At 36.2% G+C, this 21,072-nt stretch overlaps 1 protein-coding gene across 1 annotated transcript in view; it reads left to right on the top strand.

The window, feature by feature from the left end:
- Nucleotides 1–14,368, top strand: part of ENDOU (endonuclease, poly(U) specific) — a gene marked incomplete at its 5' end in the record, with an annotated part of 15,672 nt that extends 1,304 nt beyond the window's left edge. Inside the window, 7 exon segments of the mRNA XM_072406491.1 lie at nucleotides 1,349–1,531; nucleotides 2,963–3,110; nucleotides 4,455–4,654; nucleotides 5,632–5,745; nucleotides 7,247–7,353; nucleotides 11,276–11,418; nucleotides 13,164–14,368. Coding sequence (XP_072262592.1) covers nucleotides 1,349–1,531; nucleotides 2,963–3,110; nucleotides 4,455–4,654; nucleotides 5,632–5,745; nucleotides 7,247–7,353; nucleotides 11,276–11,418; nucleotides 13,164–13,275 — 1,007 coding nt within the window.
- Nucleotides 14,369–21,072: the final 6,704 nt, after the last annotated feature.

Genomic DNA, 21,072 nt, shown 5'->3' on the forward strand with positions numbered 1-21,072 from the left:
TAAAAGAGAACCAGGTTCAATTATCATGGGGTTCATTTAATCCTGTATTTAATTCAAAGAGTCTTGTAGAGATGAATCCTCTAATTTTGGACACTTGGTCTAGGACTAGGACTTGGACTAGGTCTAAAAAGCAAGTTTTTGTTTCAAAAGCAGAGAAAGCTGGGCACTGCCATAGGGGATGTTCCAATAGAAAAGTTAAAACAAAAATGTAAAAGCAGCAAAATGTTTTTTGCTTTTGCAATTCAAGATTAGATTTGGTGGATACCTTTAAGCTTTTACAAACAGCAGTAATGTTTTAAAGTCATTAGTGAATCTTTCATCAAAAGGGGCCCATTTGTCATTACAATATGTTGGTGATATTTCTCTCTGGTGTGCTGGCCACACTTTTGTTTAATTACATGAATACATTACAATAGCATCACCAATACAATGCCACTATAGCAGCCTCTTAAAGAGAAAGTAGACCCAAAAACAACCGAAAACAAAAAAAATTCACTTAACTTCAATCCCGCAAGGCAGTCAATCCGTCCAGAGGGTTCTTCCATCAGGTCCCTGCGTCGTCCCAGCATCTGTCTTTGGGCCGGTGCGCTAGGCCCCACCATCTTCTCTCTGTTCTTCCGGGTTCTTCTTCCTGGGAAAAAACTTGCCAATCTCACTGCTCGACAATTTCTTTCCCGCCAAAAGTGCTCCTTCTGTGCATGCCCGAGATGCTCAGGCATGCGCAGAAGGAGCAGCCAAGAGCCTCTATCACTTAGGCTCACTTATTAATATTCATAAACAAAAAAGGAGAATGGAATTTTTACTGTTGACCTGGTGGACCTAAAAGGTCACAGCAATGGTATAAATAGACAGAAATGCTAAAGATGGATATTCTCCCTATGGATAAAAAATTTAGTAACATATATAATTAAAACAAAGTCTAACTCCTGGCCCAGCACCCCCATCCTTATTTCCCTACTGGCCTTTCACAAAGTATTTTTTAGAATATTGTACATGATAACTCTGCATTAAGGGTTTTTCACCCTACCCAAGGACCTATGTTAAAAAAATAATGTCATAATGTCTGGTGTTGGCATAAACTCATACTGAGAAATACATAGTCTTTCATTACTAAACTGTGATTTTAAAATGTCAGTTTCATAATTGCTTTGCTGTTCCTATGGTTTTATTATTTTTTGGCGTTAACCTGAAGAAGGCATGCAAAGGTATGCGGAACAGGATTTTTTACTTCCCTCTTACTTTCCTAACAATGTGCCTATTATAATCAGCAACTCAAAGAGCACTGTCAGTAATTTCAGGAAGAGATTGACCATTCTAAATTGATCTTTGATGGCTTTCTTTTTTTAAGATACTTCCTGTGACGGAAGATGTGGTGAAAAATTTAATAAGAAAAATACCTGCCACTGCAATACAAAGTGTGATAAGTATGGAAACTGCTGTTCTGACTATGCTGATCTATGCGGTGGAGATGTCAGAAAAACTAATAGGGATGACAATGAAGCAAGCAATTTTGTTGGCAATCCCCATGAAGGTTTGTTGAGTCTTCTTTTCTCCATGTTTGGTGGTGGGTGAAAGTACATTGTACTACATCACGTTTCTGTGAATGTCTCTTTTTACTATACACAGGTAGTCAGAGAAATAGCAGGATAGTCATAGAAATTTGAGATGCAAAGCTATACTATCACAAATGGCTGAGAGAGTGAATGGAATGAAGGAGAAGAAATTGGCTTGGTTTATTTGGGAAGATTCCCATCGCTTTTTGAACCATAATGATTAAAATGCAGATTGAATTGGTTGGTCTCTGGCCAAGCTACAAGTTAAAAGTAGAAGTCTACATTGTTTAGAACTCCAGACAGGCTCCTATTATTGTTTATGTCCACAACCAGGAGATTTGTCAACTTTTCTAGTATTCGGTTCTCCAAAGGGTTAGAATGTGTAGTGCAATGTCAAAGCATATTCATGAGCTCATTGTTCCCTGCTTCCTATTAAGGAGCTTTCCTTGCTGGTTGCAATGGTTGATTCTAAATATAAGAATGTAATATAAATAAAGATGGGAATCAAAACTATTGCATGAACCCATTCTAAATGGCACCTTATAACACCCTGCTGAGGGGTGAGCTGCAGAACCTGCAGGGCAACTCATGCTGTTCTGCAGTGCACTGCAAGACATGGTGCAGGCACTTTTCAAGTTCTGTACTTTTAAATAAAGGAGCTATTTTTTACCATCTGTGTGTTAATTTATTACATCAATGTGAACCCAACCTTAAGTAGACTCTGGCAGCAAAAAAAAATGATGTATACCCAGACACCTTGCCATTGGTTTACTTGAAATTAAATTTGAAGTAATCATTCATTGGTTTATATTTCCATTGTTGTTTCCTAGTAGGTACCTGTTGATCCTACCAGTTCCCTTGGTATGCAACAAAATCTGGCCCAACAATGCTTTTTGCTTCCATTAAATTCATAGTGGCTCAGCATTGTGGCAGCACCTGGATGCTACCCTAGCAAATTGTGAATGATCACGACTGCTGATGTTGGACACTTCCTCCAATGTACTTTACGTGCATAGTAGAGAGGAGGAAGCTCCAACAGTTCATATTCTAAGCCAGCCTCTGCAGCTTCACTCCTTCTCCATGCAATTGATCACTTTATGGAAATAGGCTTGCTTATAGTCTCCATTCTCTGCCCAAGGATCCACGCACAATAACTGGAAGGTTTGCAGTACTGTGATTGCCAAAAACTTGGGTGTTTGGTGTTTTTTAAGCAAATTTTTAATTATGTGATTTAAAATGCTATTAGGTAGTTGGTAATGTGCCATAGGTATGTAATATGTTGCCGTTTCATCCACATTTATTTTCTAAGTCTTTACCATGTTTGTAGTTAAAAGACTGAGACTGCTAGTATTTAATTGCCACTGTTTATATTAAACCAGCCCTTCTAAACTTGTGTCTTGTTGTTTCAGGAGCTGACATAAGTAATGAAGATATAAAGGCGGTATCTGAAAAGTTGTATCAGTCGGATGTTAACAAAGCGGCAGAATCAGATATCATATTGAACAAACAGGAACTGGTAAAGAAAGATACTACTAAAGACGACCTCTGTGATGAACCGTAAGTTATGCTAAATATTGAGCTCTCTTAACATGATCATTACTTTGTAAATTTCCTTTAGCATGAAAAACCTAAATGATAAGTTCACTTATCTTAGGATACACTCGTACAAACTTACCAGAATTACAAAATGATAAAGAAAGACTTTTCTTTACTCTCTGCCATGCCTTCGGTTAAGTTGACCATAAAGAATACATTAGGAAAAATGACCTTTGTTCACCACTACTTTTCATTTATACTGAATTTCAAAATACACTACCTGCACAGTTCTCATGTTGCCCTCGTGTTTGTGTGAGTTTCCTCTTACTTGCCCCAACATGATCCTAAATACATAGCCAGGGAAGAATTTGTGCTAAAAAAACTATTGATTAAACCAGCTAATGCTTTTTTCAATGCTACTTTTATTCTATAGTTGGACTTACAAAGTGGAACTAAATAACAAATATACTTTTTTGAATGTTTTATGCTTCACATCTGGAATGAGGTTCTTTTAATAAAATGCTAGCTTTGGTTTGCTCCAAACATATCTGTTACTGTAGCCAAACAACGTTATCTTTAATACACCATCACATTAATGCAAAAAACCCTGATTCATGCCTACATGTTCATTGACATACTATGATCTTTTTGGACACCAATGATTTTTCCTGCACATCTCCCAAGTAGGGTAAATTGGTGCAATCTCTTTCTGATTGTAGATAAATGTACTGGGACACTGACATGTATTTTCTTTTCAGTAGATTGTGTAATGGAATTATTTGAGTTGTACAAAGTTACTTTGTTGGCATCAAACGCTCAGCTCTTGGATTAACATTTGCTGGATCAGCCTATCCTAGATAAAACAATTTTTTGTTATTTTTGTCACTTTTAAGTCTATTTATAAAGGTTCACCTAATATTAATTTTCTGTCGAGGTACAAAAAATGTAAATCAACTTTTACTTAAAAATCTACCTTTTTTGTAATTCAAATAATTGTGAAAAAAGTAAAAATTTGGAGTAAAAGGTAACTTAACTTCTCCTTGGTGTAAGCATTTATAAATAGACCATTTAGTCTATTTACTCGTTTACCACAAGTGTTGCTGTTCAGATTTAGACTGATTGCAATCACCCAATGTTTGGCACAGTTCTATAAGAACTGAACAAATCTGTTGTTAAACTAAGTTGAGCTAATCACTGCCGTCTGCATACAACAAAACAAGATTACAGGTGCTTGTCCCTCTGCAAGGGTCAGTTGCTCATTTTTTCAGGATTTATTGAATGACAATAACACTTTCTAACGCTGTGGGGAGGACTTCTAGATCACTCTGACTGCCATTAATAATACCTGCACTTTGCTTTCTGCAGATTGTACAAGTATGTGAATGAAGAGTTGTTTAAAAAACCAACATATGCAGCATTTATAAAGCTGCATGACAATTATGACAGGAAGACAGGAACCGACGAAACATACAGCCCAGAGGAGTTAAAGGAACAGGAACATTTCTTGCAGGAAATGATGAAGACAAAAGTAATGAAAGAGCTTTATAAGTTTTTCCAAGGGAAAGGTAATGATCATCACACAGATGGGGTGTTATATATACAAGTCTCCTGAGAATGCTACTTATCTGGCTGTTAGAATAGTGTAATCATTTCACTTTATTTCCGAAACTTTTTTGGGAGGGTTAACCATACTGCAGGGCAACTATCTTTTTCTAGTGGGCAGCCATGGTTGGCCTTCTGGCATCTCTCAGGTTTCAGACTTGTTTGATTAGAGTAAGGTAAAATCTTTTACCAAAATTTAAGGCAAAGTCCCCTATTTTGCTACATGTGACACACCATTGCAAAAATAAATTAAGGACTTAGGGACCTGCTTGGCCGATCGTTACATTAAAATTGTGCTCCAAGTTTGTTTCTTTTTCATTCAGTATAAATGTGTTGTTATCATGCTTTTTATAGTATTGCATGACACATTCACACATTATATCTTAGTCAATGCAATGTGCAATGTGCCATGATTTGAGAATGGGCCCTCAGATATACTTTAAAACTGTAAAAGCAAAGTGACCATTAATGTCTATGGATTTGTTAACAGCAATTGGTTTTAATGTATGGCAATTGTGTTAGTTCATGTTTGTTAAATACAATGATGTGTATCAGCAAGTTATAGGACCTATTGATATGCAGACATTATTAATATATCTGCACCATTTTTTATTAAACATAGTACACAGATGATTCACATCAGTTCATTGCAGGGCATTAAAACACACATACGTTGTGGTGTGCTATCCAGGTGTATTAGGATGTCATTCACACTTAGGCACATGCATTACAGTGCATTGCAGTAAGATACACTAAAACACGTTTTTTTATAGGTTTATTCCTATGTATATTTTTAAAAGGGTTCTTTTTTGTTTCTTGGAACATCTCATCCTATGTGCAGTGCTCAGACATAAGGAGCTCCAACTCTGCTGCAGACTTTTGCTGCTGTTTGCAAGGCTAGAAGTGTATTGATCTATAATATTGATTATTATCCACACAGGTTTATATGCAACAGAAAAAGAGTTTGTTGATGACCTGCAGAAGATGTGGTTTGGACTTTATTCTAGGTCCAGTGGAGAGAAAGACTCGAGTGGATTTGAGCATGTCTTTGTGGGTGCGTATTTTCTTTAATATTTCTCTTTATTATTTATCTCTATTTATTACTCTTTATTACTTCTCTAACTTTCATCTGACATAATAAAACACCCAATCAAAAAGAAAAAAACACTTTTGAAATATGAGTCACATTTCTAAGCAAATAGTTTGGTTAGTTATTCAGTGATGATAAAATCTGCTGAGTACCTAGGATACCTGCAATGAGATGAATGTGAACATTTCCTTAGCACACCATTCTGTTTTGGTTGATAAAAGCTTTGCGCAGAAAGACAGATCGAAACCTTAGCAAAAATGTAATAATATATGTATATAGCAGCTTACTAGTTCTTAGACATATTGGCTGCATCAATTTTTTGGGGTTTTGTTCCCTTTATTTTCTCCTGGTAACCCTACTACCTGTTTCATGGGGGAGCATTCACTGCACTGTTTTTTTAGAAGAAGTAGTATAGACAAGATTATCTTATGATTAAAGTGTTCTGTAGTAAAGAGCTGGGAACAATGTAACTGATAAGACCAAATCAAATATATATTTTTAATACACAATCTTTTAAATGATATTTGTTTAAATAGCATGAAAACCATTGGGTCCATTTATTTACGTCCTACAGAATCAATTATTTATCACAGACCTAATAAATACAAACAGAAGTTACTTTTAAGAATATTTTATTAGTTTATTAAAAAAAGCATATATGATAAAGAAGAAGAAATCTTAAAAAGAAAAACATAATCATATATTACATATATAAAGAAAACAAAATTATAGTGCTGTAACTATATTGCTCCACTAGAGGGCAATGATAAATCCATATATTTAGAAGATAATGCAGGCACAAATTAGTTGTCCATAGCTAGCTATTGTCAGAAAATGCCCAACCAAGATTTATTATTCCATGTACAGCTTTTGTATCTGCATATATTCCTCCTGATGAGCTGTAAAGGATTTTGAGTACTATACTTTCTGCTTCACCTTTTCTTACACAATTGCAAGGCTGTACACATTTGGTATCTATTTATTTGGCAAATTTCATCTTTTACATATTTTAATAACAATAATTATATTGTGATTGTGTGCATTGAAGTAATTTTTAGTGTATCTTTACTGAAATCATAGTTGCATATGTATCATACAGCATACAAATTTGCAACTGACATCTTTTTATTCTACAAAGTCTCGGCTTCCAGATAATATAAAACATTTAGGGATTTGAAGTATTTTTCAAACCTAAAATGCCAATTTTAACATGTTTAGTTTTATTTAAAAAAAAGAAAAACCCTTTTAGCAAGTTTTTCTGGTGGTAAATGTCATGCAAAGTTATTGCATCCAACAATGGTATTTCCAAAAATCACAATACTTATTGTACCTAACCCACATAAACTACATAATCATAATACAAAAATATAAACCTGAATATAAACCTAAGTTCTTATTTTAACTTATTAAAAATACATTGACTTTGCCACTCCTTATATCCCTTTTCACTGTACTATGTCCTCAGGCGAAGTAAAGAAAGGCAAAGTTTCTGGATTCCATAGCTGGATCAGATTTTATCTTCTGGAGAAAAAAGGAATGTTGAACTATTATAGCCATAATTTTGATGGACCGGTAAGTGTTTCCTTTCATGTGAATGAACCTTGTGAGGTCAATACCGGAACTCATGGCAGGTTACCTGCAGACAAAACTAGGAGGTTGTCTTTTGGTTTTTAAACTACAAGCTACAGTTTCAAGCTACATTTTTTTTTCTATAAAGAAATTATAATAGTGAAACACATGGGATATTAGGCTTACTGGCAATAAAAGAAAGTCATTCTGGAAATAATACATTTGTCTAAAAGAAACTCATTCTTGTTGAGTCCCGTTCACTCCCTTACAACCACTTCACTTGCACATGGTGGAGCTGGTAGTAAGCAGACGCAGGACTATTGATGACAGCAATTTTCCTTCTCCATACCAAAATAGGTGTGACTCCATAATAAAAGTTTATATAACTTGACAGCTAAATCTCCTATTATTCACTCCTGGGCATTACTACATCTTGAAAACATTTGATTAACGTCAACAGCAAACATTTTCTGTGAACAATACTGATGAGTAATTCCTAACAAATAGACTCGGTAAACACAAAATAAAGCCGTATAGATCATGATGATATAGCACATTTGAAAGGTGAGGTGACTTCATCATTTTATGTAATTATACGTAATGTAATAACATTGGTTTATATTTCACCCTATAATCAAATTCAAGCTTCTTTGCTTTGCCATCAAATCTCTCCACAGTTCTTGTCTTTCTTATTATCTGATCTCTTAAAAAATACTACCCTAGCCGCTCTCTCTGCTCCTCCAATGACCTACTAATGACTTCCTCACTCATAACCTCATCACACGCACGGCTCCAAGACTTTTCTAGAGCTGCCCTGACTCTCTGGAATGGTCTTCTTCGTCCAATTCAGCTTGCTCCAACTTTGTACTTATTTAAAAGAGCACTCAAAACCCATCTTTTCAAACGTGCTTGCTTGTCGTCTTCCATCTCCTAAAACCTTCACTACTTCCCACCGATCCATATCCCTCCCCCTCCTATTGTATGCTGCTTCCCCACCTCTTAAATTCGGGCAGGGTTCTTTCCTCCTCCTGTCTCAATGTCTGTGTCTGTCTCTCCTTTGTAGTCTCAATTTAGAGTAGAGCACTGTGTAATATGTTGGCACTATATAAATCCTGTTTAATAATAATTACCTAATAGTTGAATTACCAGAGTAGAGTAGCCATGCTCCACCAGAGTGTATGCTATCCCAATAAAGCTGAACTTTCATGAAAAACAAAAAACATTAAAAAAAACCCTACAGGTGAAATGCCCTTGATCCCTGTGCATTTTGAGCCCAGTAGGTTCTCTCTTCTTTTCAGTATGGCCATCTTCTGTCTTTATTTTTTTTTTGGGTTCTTCTCACGTCACCCAATCTCGCACTGTGCAAGTGACATGTCTTCCTGAAAATGTATTAAAAAAAAGCAGTTTTCATGTATGCACAGATTTTTTTTACATTTCAGGACAGCCCCCTATGACGCATGCCCGATCTTAGGCATGCGTTGAAGGAGCTGCCCACAGCCTCCTAGGATAGGTGATGTAATGTATGCCAGGATGGTGCAGGTTTAACATTCAGTCTTTACCGTGTGAAGGTAGGGGAAGGGGAGTCTTCAATACTTTGCCTAGTGCAGTGAATTACCATGCCAAGAAGAAAATGATTTGCTAATATTAGCTGTTTGGCTACACTGATTCCATGATAGTCAGGCAGTCACAGAAAGTGTGAATATACTGACAATACCCTAATACCCAACACAGCAGCATGACAACTGCTCATTGCACAGTTTGATAATAATTCTGACCACACACATGCCAGCAATTGATAAGTTGCAATTTTCAGGCAACCAATAAGTTACCAGTTGCAGACTTCCATAGGCATTATTCACCCATGACCACTTACCCTTAGTACAACTGCCCAATAAAATTACATCAATTAGTAAGTGGAGAATAGGGTGTTTTGAATCTATTTAATCATAGTTTCTATTATAATTTGCTATTTTCTGGACATTTTGCTGGGATTTGTGCATTCTCACCTTTTCCTAAATTTGCTAAAAAATGCTAAAGGTGTAATGTAGAAATAAATGGAGCTAAATGCAATACTAATACCAATATTGTAAAAAAAACACACACACACACACACATACACATGCACACACTTTTTATGACAAGCTGGTTGTAATGGGCAAAACCCCAACTATTTCTCTAGTTCACATTATTTACACAAATTATTTAATTTCAGGCATCCAATATCAGTATCTTTTGAAGCAGTGATGTGAAGCTAATGTCCCTTTCAGGTCAGCAATGTGAATACTTAGTATTCCCTGTATGACAAGCCATCCCTGAGTCCTAAAGAACAGCAGCAGAGCAAACACCACAATTAGATTTTGTCCTGACTGGCTGTAATACAATTTAATTATTAGCCACCAACATACCGCCTTGTTGACACTTCAGATGTGGTTGTTTGAATGGCGAAATTGAGTTAAATTCACAGTGTTCATTGTCATTATAGACCATTCCTGGCCAGATGCAGGGGCTGAGAAAAGGTCATCAACAAAGACCTCTACCAATCAGCTACTTTACCCCGTTGAATAAAGATTTGTCAAGATGACGGATTATTTACTTCTTTTCAAAATGCAATGTGATACAACAACACTGGTTCTAAAGAAACCCTTATGAATTATATCAAGACCATTTAATGAAATATAGCTGTGGCCATATTTATTAAAACATGTCAATCTAGGCTTGTTTGCCTTCATTCGTTAGGTCATTCCATGGTAATTACTCTACAAATTTATATTATTTATAATGTGAATGGTGAATGGTGAATGGAAAGGTGGTAAAGGCAAATGCAAATGGACAAAATTCTGTTTTGCAAGGGTACAAATGTGCTTGGAGTTAGCAGAGGGGTGTAGGAATAAATGGCAATTGTCACAGGATATGGATAGTATTCTTGTATAAATGATGACGATGGTTACAAAATAAACCTGAAATATTGTTTATTGATAATATGAAGTCTTCATATCAGCCAGTACCAGTAACCAGTCTGTTTTATTTTTATTTGCAAAGCAATATTTTTCTCAATTTATAAGGAAATCTGTTTCATTCTGAGCTATCATAGCAATCAGACAAATAAAACATAAAAACCTATTCTCACTTTACCTAACATATAGTGTTTTGGAAATTCTTTGTCATGTGCAAATCCAACACCTAATTCATTTTAAACAATATAAACTAAAATAGACACAAAACAATAAGGGTCAGTTTATCTGTGTTGTGATAATGTGGCGTAAAGGGTTTGTATTAATGTAAAGCAGAGCATTGTGCATTCTCTTTGCAGTGTTTTGTGGTTTAATGGTAATGCTTGTTTTGTTGGAAAATGGGATTTCATCTACAATTCAGTGTATTAGCATCCCGAAAAAATTAATAGATGAGTGTTAAAAAAAACAAAACAATGTAACATAACCTGTTTTCCTCCAATCATGGCGCTCTCTCTTCTGCAACCACGCAATAAGCAGATAGAACTCTATGATCTCTGGCAAGTACATACTGCGGACTGCAATTAATAATTAAACCATTATTAAACAACCCTATAGACTTCAAATAGAGCTATAAAACCACCAAAAAAGTTTTCCTAAAAAAAAAATATTTTATCCTCTGCCAATAACAATGTTGAAAAAAGACCCAGAATGTAACATTGCTTGTATTGGTACATGTCAGTGAGAAATGGCTTTAAATGTATAGTAAGGAATGGGGAATCCAAATATTTATTGACTAGAAGTATGTGACTATATTGATAGGACATGATGATGGTTAGGGTGATGTTGATAATTATCTAGCTCATGCAGCGGGGTTTTTAATAATTTACTGCATTCTGCATACTGCATCTACTAAAATGCTCCATTGTTTGTAAAATTGATTTTACATGTATTCAATGTATTTTGTATTTTTCCAGTGGGAGAGTTATCCTGATGTGCTGGGTAAACAGTTTCATTGGGATGGTTACCTAAAAATGGTCGGCTCACAGTTCATTGGATCAAGCCCCGAGTTTGACTTTGCAATGTATTCATTGTGCTTCATTTCTCGTCCTGGTAAAAAGTAAGTATTACAAAGTTTAAAATCTGATCTGATAGAAATCAGATATGTAAAAAGAGTACTGATACTTGTGTACAATGATACTATGTCCTTACATATAATTGACCCCATCCTTTTTACTTTATCTTTGGTCTGTTTATAAAATCTTCTAGCTATCGGACAGCCATTTCAGGTCATAGGCACCTGGAAGAGTGTTGTAATTACTCATTTAGGTCACAAAAGTAGCATACAGTAATATCTGCAATGCAAGCATTTTCTTTCCCAGTTTGGTTACAATTCACCAGCTCTGCGTGCATATCTTTTTGAAAACTGTGTCTCTTATGTTTTGTATAATTTCCAAAAATCTTATTGCTGTTGTTCTAGTTATTTGATGAGTTACAAGCACCTAGGAAAACTAAGGAAATTCTGGAAACAACCTAATTATATTCATAACCTATTAAAGTAGACCTAAACTCATTCACTAAAATGTCATAAAAGCTTTGACAAGCTAATTAATACACTTTCAAAGGTTTTCTAACTTTCTAAAGCTACAGTTTTAATTAAAATAAAAACAGGCACTTACAGCTATTTGAGGAGTTTGTTCCCCAACTTTCACATTTCACAACCCCAAATTTCACATTCTCACCCTCTCACATGAACCAATGTTTGAGACTTCAACCAACTGTGCCAACACACACTGAGTAGACATAGTCCACTGCCGTCATCTGGAAAGCAGGCCTTCTTAGTTCTTGTAGACATGTTCTTAAAGACATGATGTAGCTGAAAAATCTTGGGGAGATCATCAGCCATAAAATGGAAGAGACATATATAAACATGATATTATGATACACAAAGCTTAAAGCGGAACGAAACCAAAAATAAAAAAAAATCACACTCACCTTTAATGCCGCAGATCTGTCATTCCGTCCTTCCGAAGTTTCCTCGTTCAGGTCCCTTGTCTTTCTGGTATCCATCAGACTGGCACCGCCATCTTCTTTAGCCTTTTTTTTTCTTCTTCATACATCACCCTATCTCTCACAGCGCATTAAAGCAAAGGCTCATTCTGCGCATGCCTGGGATCAGTCACGCACAGAAGGAGCAGCCAAGAGCCTCCAGGAATGCGTGACGTAGGTATCCCAGGAGGCTCTGTGCACCCATTCTTAGGTGCTCCACACTTTTATTAGGTAATTTTTACTTTATATAAAAGGGTTGTCTCACCTTTTATGTAAAGTACAAAAATTGGAGTTTAGGTCTGCTTTAAAGATGAAATCCCGGATATGTCAATATTGGCCAAATAAAAGAGCCATGTTTTTCCATACCTTAATTGTGGAGGTATTTTGTGTAGTAATTGTAATCCAGCATGAAGCCTTTGTGCAGTCTTCACAAATCTCTGTCCTCCTGCAGGGTGATTGGTCTTGTATCCGCCCCTATGTAGTTATGTAGTTTTACGCAGGCTACCATTAGTGGTTGGACCTGCTGTGTTCTTCCTACAGCTCAGCTACCTGCACAAAATATAAGCACAACAAAAATGTTACCAGATGTTAATTTTACAATAGATTTTACAAGGCTTGCAAATGAATTAAATTCACATAACATATGCTTTGTAGATACTAAGAAATATATTTAAATAAAGGTTTGGCTGAAGCTCATCTTTAAAAAGCAATGCCATTCAGTTAGGATCTACATCTATTTTTACAAATAGACCTCTATTCATGCCTAGAAATAACAATATAGAATACCAACTATCTGACAATATTTTGTATTTGCAGGTGTAGAATATCTATGGATGGCCATGAATTGAGTATTCAGACTTTTGAATGGACCAAGAACACCTATGGAAATGGCAAGCGGTACATTGCCACAGCCTACCCTGAGGTTTAAAGTAGTGACTGACAATATATCAAGTTCTTGGTAAAATGAGGCTGTTGCATCTACACTACACATTCCAGGAGTCTATTTTGTAAATTAGGATGGATTTTCAGAGAATGCACAAACTATATAAAATCCACATTTTAGTAACTGTTTGTTGAAAAAAATGAGAGCAGATAATAAAAGAGGTCAATATGTTGTGAACTTCCACCCTTACATGTATGGCCTTTTATAAACATACAGGTTTTTGGGCCTATTTATCATGAGATCAGCTTGAATCAAGGGAATGTATGTGTTTTTAAACTCTATTTTCTAATTGGTTGTTTTTTTATGTTCAGGATTAAAAAAATACAGTTTAAAACATATTTATTTCCTATTATTGGAATAATGCAATATGAATTTTAGGAATATGATTATTTTTAAATCTTTTACTATAATACTGTATATGGACTTTGCTGTGAAATCAGATTACAAACACCCACATACACATTCCAACACTTTGAATGCTGGAGGAGTAGAAAGTCTACAACATACAGATTTTTAGTCAGCAGAAAAAAATAAAGTTCTATTGCTGGGCTTTCTTGTTACAAAGGCCAGCATGCTCTACAAAATATATCATGGAATTTCCATGTACAAATTTCCTCAAACTTCAGATGGTTTTGCCAAATTTTGGCGAACCGATTTCGCAAAACCATCCGAACATCTAGAAAATTTTAGAAAAGAATATGCGGGGAATCCTCCTGTTTGCGATCCCCGGGGCACTGGAGGTTAATTACCCTCCAGTGCCGGGGATATTCTCACTGAATGTGTCGTCGGCCGTATTCATTTAGAAGATGCGTGATCCTCAGCACTAAAGGTTAATTAAACTTTTTTTTTTTAAATTCGACCTCGATCAGCAAATTTACACCAGCCGTTTAAACTCGGTAGGCGAGAACGGACGAATTCGCAGCGAGATCGAGTTTTAAAAACTAATTCGCTCATCCCTATGTACAAGATGTTTATTTGTGAAATAAAGAATGTGAAAAAATATAATGCAAATACCTACATAAACAACTGTTTGTAAATTTGTAAGCTTCTAACAAAAATTACAATAAAAATAAAGCATATCTAATTTCTGGTAATAGTGATTTTTCAGCCTGCTTACACCACTGTCAGCCATTCTTTTGCAAGGGGGAAAACTTTTCAATGTGAAGTAAATCCACTCTTATACAGTTTTCACAAGAACAAGTATCCCCACTTAAAGAGATCAAATTGTTTTTCTATTTTGTAGGGCTACAAAAAACAATGGAAGTAAAAATGGAAGTAAACAAAAAAAAAACCTCTCTCACTTTTACAGATCCCACCGGAGGGAATTTTTGAACTAAATTGTTAGATGTGGTTCTAATAGTATCACACCAGAGCTTACCCATAATATTATGGTAATCATGCCATATGAAAAACTAAAAAAAGTTAGTAAAAGCAGAATATACTTAACTTCAATCATAATCACAGGCCTGAGGTCATTATGTACAATGCAGGACTGCACAAACAGTGAGGACGCTGAGGGCTCCCCACAACCCAGAGCGCACAATAGAGGAGATCACCAGCTGCTGTTTCCATATGGCAACATTTTCCAAACTTTTTAACATGAGGGAACCCTTGAAATAAGTTTTTGGGTCATCAGTGAATCCCTGCTATAATTACTATACCTACAGGTCATAGTGTGATGGTCAGTAGGAAAAATTCCTCCTATATCGCCGGCCAGTTGGAAGAATGTCATGCTCACAGGTAGCCAAAAAGATTATTAGTGTCAGTGGTATCTAAGTGGTACACATTGCTCAAGGAACCCCTAGCAACCTCTGGAGGAACCCTGGTTGAGAAAGATTGCCCTATGGTGTTAATGAGCATTTAACCATTGCAATGCAGGGAGAGCCCCACTGCAAGGGTAGTTGTGTCTATAAGTTAAAATTCTCTTTTCACATTTAATTCTCCTACACATTGCTAATTATTACGAATGCAACCTCACCTTTTTATCAAACAAATCAGCACATGTTAAAAAACAAATATTCATTTTCCTAGGTGAGCATTCTTTACCTCTTTAATCATTTAACCCCAATGTATACAAATCCTAAATTGCGATTCAAAAAATAATATAACATCAGACTTAAATATTACAACAACAAAATGGACACATTTTGCTTGTCTACATGTGTATGCATTATATACAAAATGCTCCCATTTGTTTTACACAAATACAATAAAACACATGCATAATAAAACAGAATGATGGTTACATGGCAATGAAAACACTATACTATGTATTTTATTTAACTTTGCCCACATGGTTAGGATCAGGAGTTACCACTAGAGGTCACAACACACACATTACATTGACATGAGAAGAAAAGTACTCATTTCTACTCACATTTTGGGATTTATGTGACATGTTAATGAGTTAAGCAATGTTCAGATAGACCTACTGACAGAAAGATGAATGATCGTCCAAAAGACGTTATATGTGCATCTACGTTACACATCCACAGCATTTGGTTGTTGTCTTTTTGCTTCTGTGGATCAGTAGAAGAAGTTACTACCATGTTGTTTATATACGTTTTTGTGACTTTTTTACAGTGACCAAAAAACCTAACTGTAAAGGTGTCCTTCATTTTTGCCCTAATTTTGCACAAAATAATCAATCTTTACCACACTATTACTGGATCGTACATATGACTGGATCCAGAACACAAACAAAGTGGGGAAGTGAAGGAATCCCTCATATTGGCCATGCCATAATGGCAGAACGCATATAGAGGATGAAAGGGTAAATGTTTCAGGACCTTATAAGACTCAATCATTGCAGTCTGCAAATTTCTAAGACATTTTATTTTATCTGGAGCCCCCCAATCAGCTTATTATAATGAATAGTGTTGACAGTAAGGATTATAGGTTCTGTGCGGATTAGAGGTATCCAAAATATGGCATAAAATGTCAATAAAGTCACCTGGCAGTGCCATATGCAGAGGCAGGCTCTCTAATACATACAGGAATTGGGCAATGAACATAAACATTCACTATAGCAAAGTAAGTATTGTTTATTAATAATAATAATAATAATAATGATAAAAAACAGGATTTATATAGCGCTAACATATTACACAGTGCCGTACATTAAATAGTAGTTGCAAATGACAGACAGATACAGACAATGACACAGGAGGAGGAGAGGACCCTGCCCAGAAAGGCTTACAATCTTTATATTACCCTTTAGATCATTTGAAGAACGTCTAGAGATCCTATGTTTACTGCTGTGTTAACCAAGTACATTTATGTGTATTTGCTATGTTTTTATTTGTTTTTAACACGAACAATAAAAACTACAATAGTTTGAGTATTTTAATATTTTTTTAAATAAGTATTTTGTGGAGTACCTGTTCACCTGCCTTAAAAGTCAACTTGTGGTTTTTCTTGCTTTGCTTTTCTTTTAAAAAGTATAATATTTGGTTTTTGCTCCTAAAGACACTGAAAGATTGGAGACTCATTACATGTTGAATTCAGCTCCTGAACATTTCATAAAACCACAATCATTATATTAGTTATTGTGGTCCAAAATTACCAGGCACAAAAGGGACCAGCAGAACTTTACCCAGAACAAGGGAGCTGATCCCTTATACCCAATATATACAGTATAAATACTATATTCTTACAGTCAGCAAAAATAACAACTCTGCATAATATACTAAATCTCCTAATAATCCAAGTAGAAAGAGCAAAAAAAATTTCCACTTTTGCAACCAGAGTCCTTAAAAAGAAGAAAGGCCTTGAGCCAAAGCAGCTTTATAGCCCCAAGCCAGTAACAAGTGCTAATGAACACACTCAAGTAAAAGCAGATAAGAGTCCTAAAGCCTCTTCAATGACAAGTAGGAGAGATGTGATCATATCCAATAGTACCTATCCATCTATAATCATCCCAAGGTGGTATTCAGGATGAGACCCCAAAGAAGTGGTAAAATCCGCAACCGTCCCACCATCAGTCAAGAACACACTAGGTCAAATACTGAACACATGGAAACAGCAGGAGATGGCTGGAGGTCAAAATCAACAAGCAGCATAATAGACAAATATAAAATTCCAAGGAATGTCAAGAAGAAGAAAGATGACATTAGAATCACAGGGTGGGGTATTGAACCAAAGAAACATCTCATGGTGAATCAAATCACTTGATACCTCCTTCACTTTGCACTGCTAATTTGCAGGGATACAACATTTTACATTTAATGCTTTTGACCTGACTTTGCCTGGAAACCTCTAAAAATGATCTCCATCTTTTCTGCAATTTTGAGAAGTCATGAAAAAAGGTCTACTATGGCAGTTTCAAATGTCAAATACTTTTTCTTTTTGCTTTCTGAAAGGTTAAGATCTCCAGAAATCAGTAGCCAGACCAGGTAAGGCCTAGGAGTCGCATCAAGAGGTATGGAGCCTGTAAATACCCATTGACCCCTCATAAAGGCTGAAGAGACCTCATTTAAACTCAATACAGTTTCAAAGAAAAGTTCTGCAAAGGCCACCAACTAAGTACCTTCAAGCAGACCTACAACTCTGATATTGTTATGGCGCAAACAGTTTCATGCATCCTCAGAACGGGCTGGTAGGAGCATAACCATGCACTGCAATTCCACAACCATTTTGGAGGGATTGGTAGTACTGTTCCCAACCAAGGAACCTGTGTTTACGCAGAAGGAAGGTGGACCCAAAACTTGTCATGGTCTTGCCTAATAAGAGTGCATTCATTGGCTTAATGGTTAATTTTTGCAAGCAAGGTGGACATGCTGGATTTTATGACTACTAAGATAGCTGCTATGGAAAAGGCATCTGAGGTTGCTGGTACTTGTAGTACCTTGATGTAATCTAAAGAATAATCTTCCTTCAGTGTAAAAGCATGTGGCCTCTATGTGACAGAAGGTGCACATCCTGAGCTGAGAGGCACTGGGGGTTGAAGGTGCCATTCCTAAACAACTGACTGTAGCAGAGGGCTGACGAAACTTCCTTGGCAGCATTGGCAGGACATCATTGGCCTCTCAATGTTCAGGAACTGACCTGTCAACTCAGCAGGATAAACAGTCAAGATCAGAGGAGCGTCATCTACATGTACGACCGCTCTCACATCCTAGTTCCCAAATAAAATTTGTGCCTACAACATGGTCATACATAAATTTTCAATCAAGCAGAAAAGCAGCAAGTGTGAATATGATTTTCCTGGGAATTTTACAGCTTTTGCTTCTTTTGAATAGAAACACACATCAGTTGCAATTGGAATAATGGAAAATTTTAAATATTGAGGACCGAATCTTTCAAGTTCCAAGTTTGACAATTGTGGATTTACTTTGACAAATTCCAACAGAACTGATGTACAAAGTCCAAAATTTATACAAACATGAATATTGTCATTATAAGTTAATTTTATGTAGGCAGTATTTCTTTACTTTGTCTAAAATCCTTGGCTTATTGAATAAACTAACTCCCTACAGAGGTTCCCTTTCATTATCTAATTCGAGCCTCTAGTGGTGATCAGATCGTATACTAACAATCCCAATCCCCTCCTTTTGTTGGGAACACATAACTGGAAAGGTTAATGAGAAGAGCATTGCAATTGAGAAGTGGGAGGCAATAAAGAGAGGGAGGGATTGAATGTGGAGATGATGCAGGGACAGTTGAAAACCTAATAGCTGACAGATGGGCTGCTTTCAGTTTGTATTCCCCTGAGAAGCCTTTAGCAAAGCAATACCTTCTGATCAGACCCAGGGAAGGGGGCAGTGACAAAGCCACAGGGGCAATGTCAGGGCACTTGTATACAAGTTTACACCAATAATCAAACTGATTTCTTATGCAATGTTAATGATTTACTTTATAGTTTTTTTTCTTAGAAATTATAATATTGAAGTTATTATAATGTAGAAGTTATTTTCCATGGTCAACTACCTGCAATTGTAATAAGATTGCGCGGCAACATAAGTGTGCTAATATATATTTTTATTTATGGCACTAGTAAAGCTTCTACTTGATTGTCCCCATCACAGCCACACAGTGGTATGACTTGTTATACCTCGATATGAGCTAGGGCACCATGAGCTTCAATTCTTACCCATTGCACAAATTGTAATATCTTTAAAACCTATGACTCCCCAGCTTCTAACATGTCTACCTCAATACTTTTACCCAAAACACTGAAGTGACCTCTCCTCAATGCTAAACACCCCATTCCTTCAACCTAGTCCAGCTAATGTCATCCTTCCTATGGGACACTAATACTTCCACTATTGGGAAGGGTACCATGTTCTCTTGTCCTCAGATTGACAGCTGTTACCCCAGTTAAACATCTGGAGGGTACGGTACACCTACTGTCACCACAGGGAACCCATACCTGTGACTTGCCCTGGAGGACCCATTACATGGATCTAACCACACTTGTTGAGGATGGTAGCAACGAAGAAGAACCTCTGTTTCAGAAACAACTCTCAGCTGTTAGAAACCAATGTCTGATGGCCATTATCACTGCATCTCCCAGGATTCCTGTATCTATGTATACTGGCAGTTAAAAGTGTGAATGTGTATGTGAGTATTGAAGAAAGATATGATTTACTTTATAAAGGCTAAATGTGCAGCACTGGCCATTGTTTTAAAACAGAAGTTAAAGAAGGGTTGGAACTTCTAATATTTTATTTGCCCTCTCTTTCTTGTAATTGGATCTTTTCTCTCTTACTTTCTGTTAATTCCCCATTTCCACCTGAGACACCCTGACACTCAGATTAAATGAAAGTGCCTAGGGGCTGAAAAATAGAAATTGGGAAAATGACACAGTCAACAGTCTGCTGCAGACAAGAGGAAGCATTTATTCTGTCTGTTTGAAACCCATACTCCCATTTTAGGCAGCAGCAGCATGGGGCTGATCTGTGTAGGACAATATATGGATTTAGTCAAGAATATTAAAGCTACAGCACATGTGCTAATTTTTATACAATCCTTTGAAAGATATGGCTCAGAATCCCAGTATGCAAAGTTCAAGCTAACCTTGTATGACGCCTGAATTTGTCATTCCCCTAATGACAACTTAAAATTTTGCAGCTTCCATCTCTTATGTGCAGTGATGGAAGTCACCAAGACAAACAGAAAATATGTGGGTATATATATATATATATATATATATATATATATACATCCCCACACTGCACCTGTTCAACTTTCAACTGCTTGTTAAAAAAATAAAATATATGTATATATATATATATATATATATACATATATATATATATTATTTTTTCTTTAACTAATTACATCCTCATAATGCCAATATTATTTTACAGTACATTGCTATAATGTTTTTTTTCCAAGAAGAGGCACAGTTAAAACCAAAATTAAAAGAAATCAGCAATTCCAAACCTAATAAAATAGATTGTGAGAGCGTATTGGGAAAATCAGAGCTTGAGAAGATTGCAGATAATTTACTATCTCTACCTTTGCTATAAATCAGTAGTCATTGAGTTTCTCCGAGCTCTCAAATGCAAATAGTGTCACATGCGGAAGTTTATAGCGAGGGGAAGTGGTGAATAAAGGCCTTGTAAAGACTGGGCAGTCTCTTCAGAAATGTTGGTGCAGACACAGCCCGGGAACAGATGTGACTGCCTTAGGACAATAGGACTTAGATGAGAGGCACGAGCAGAGACATACAAGTGAGACAAAGGGAAGACAGGCTGACTTGTCAGACAGAAAGCGGGAGAAATAGCCGTTCCATATGCTCCCTTCCACCAGTTGGGTGAAAAGAAGGCTCTGTTATAA

This window comes from Pyxicephalus adspersus, chromosome 1 (assembly GCF_032062135.1).
Source record: "Pyxicephalus adspersus chromosome 1, UCB_Pads_2.0, whole genome shotgun sequence".
In the NCBI taxonomy this organism is placed as follows: domain Eukaryota; kingdom Metazoa; phylum Chordata; class Amphibia; order Anura; family Pyxicephalidae; genus Pyxicephalus; species Pyxicephalus adspersus.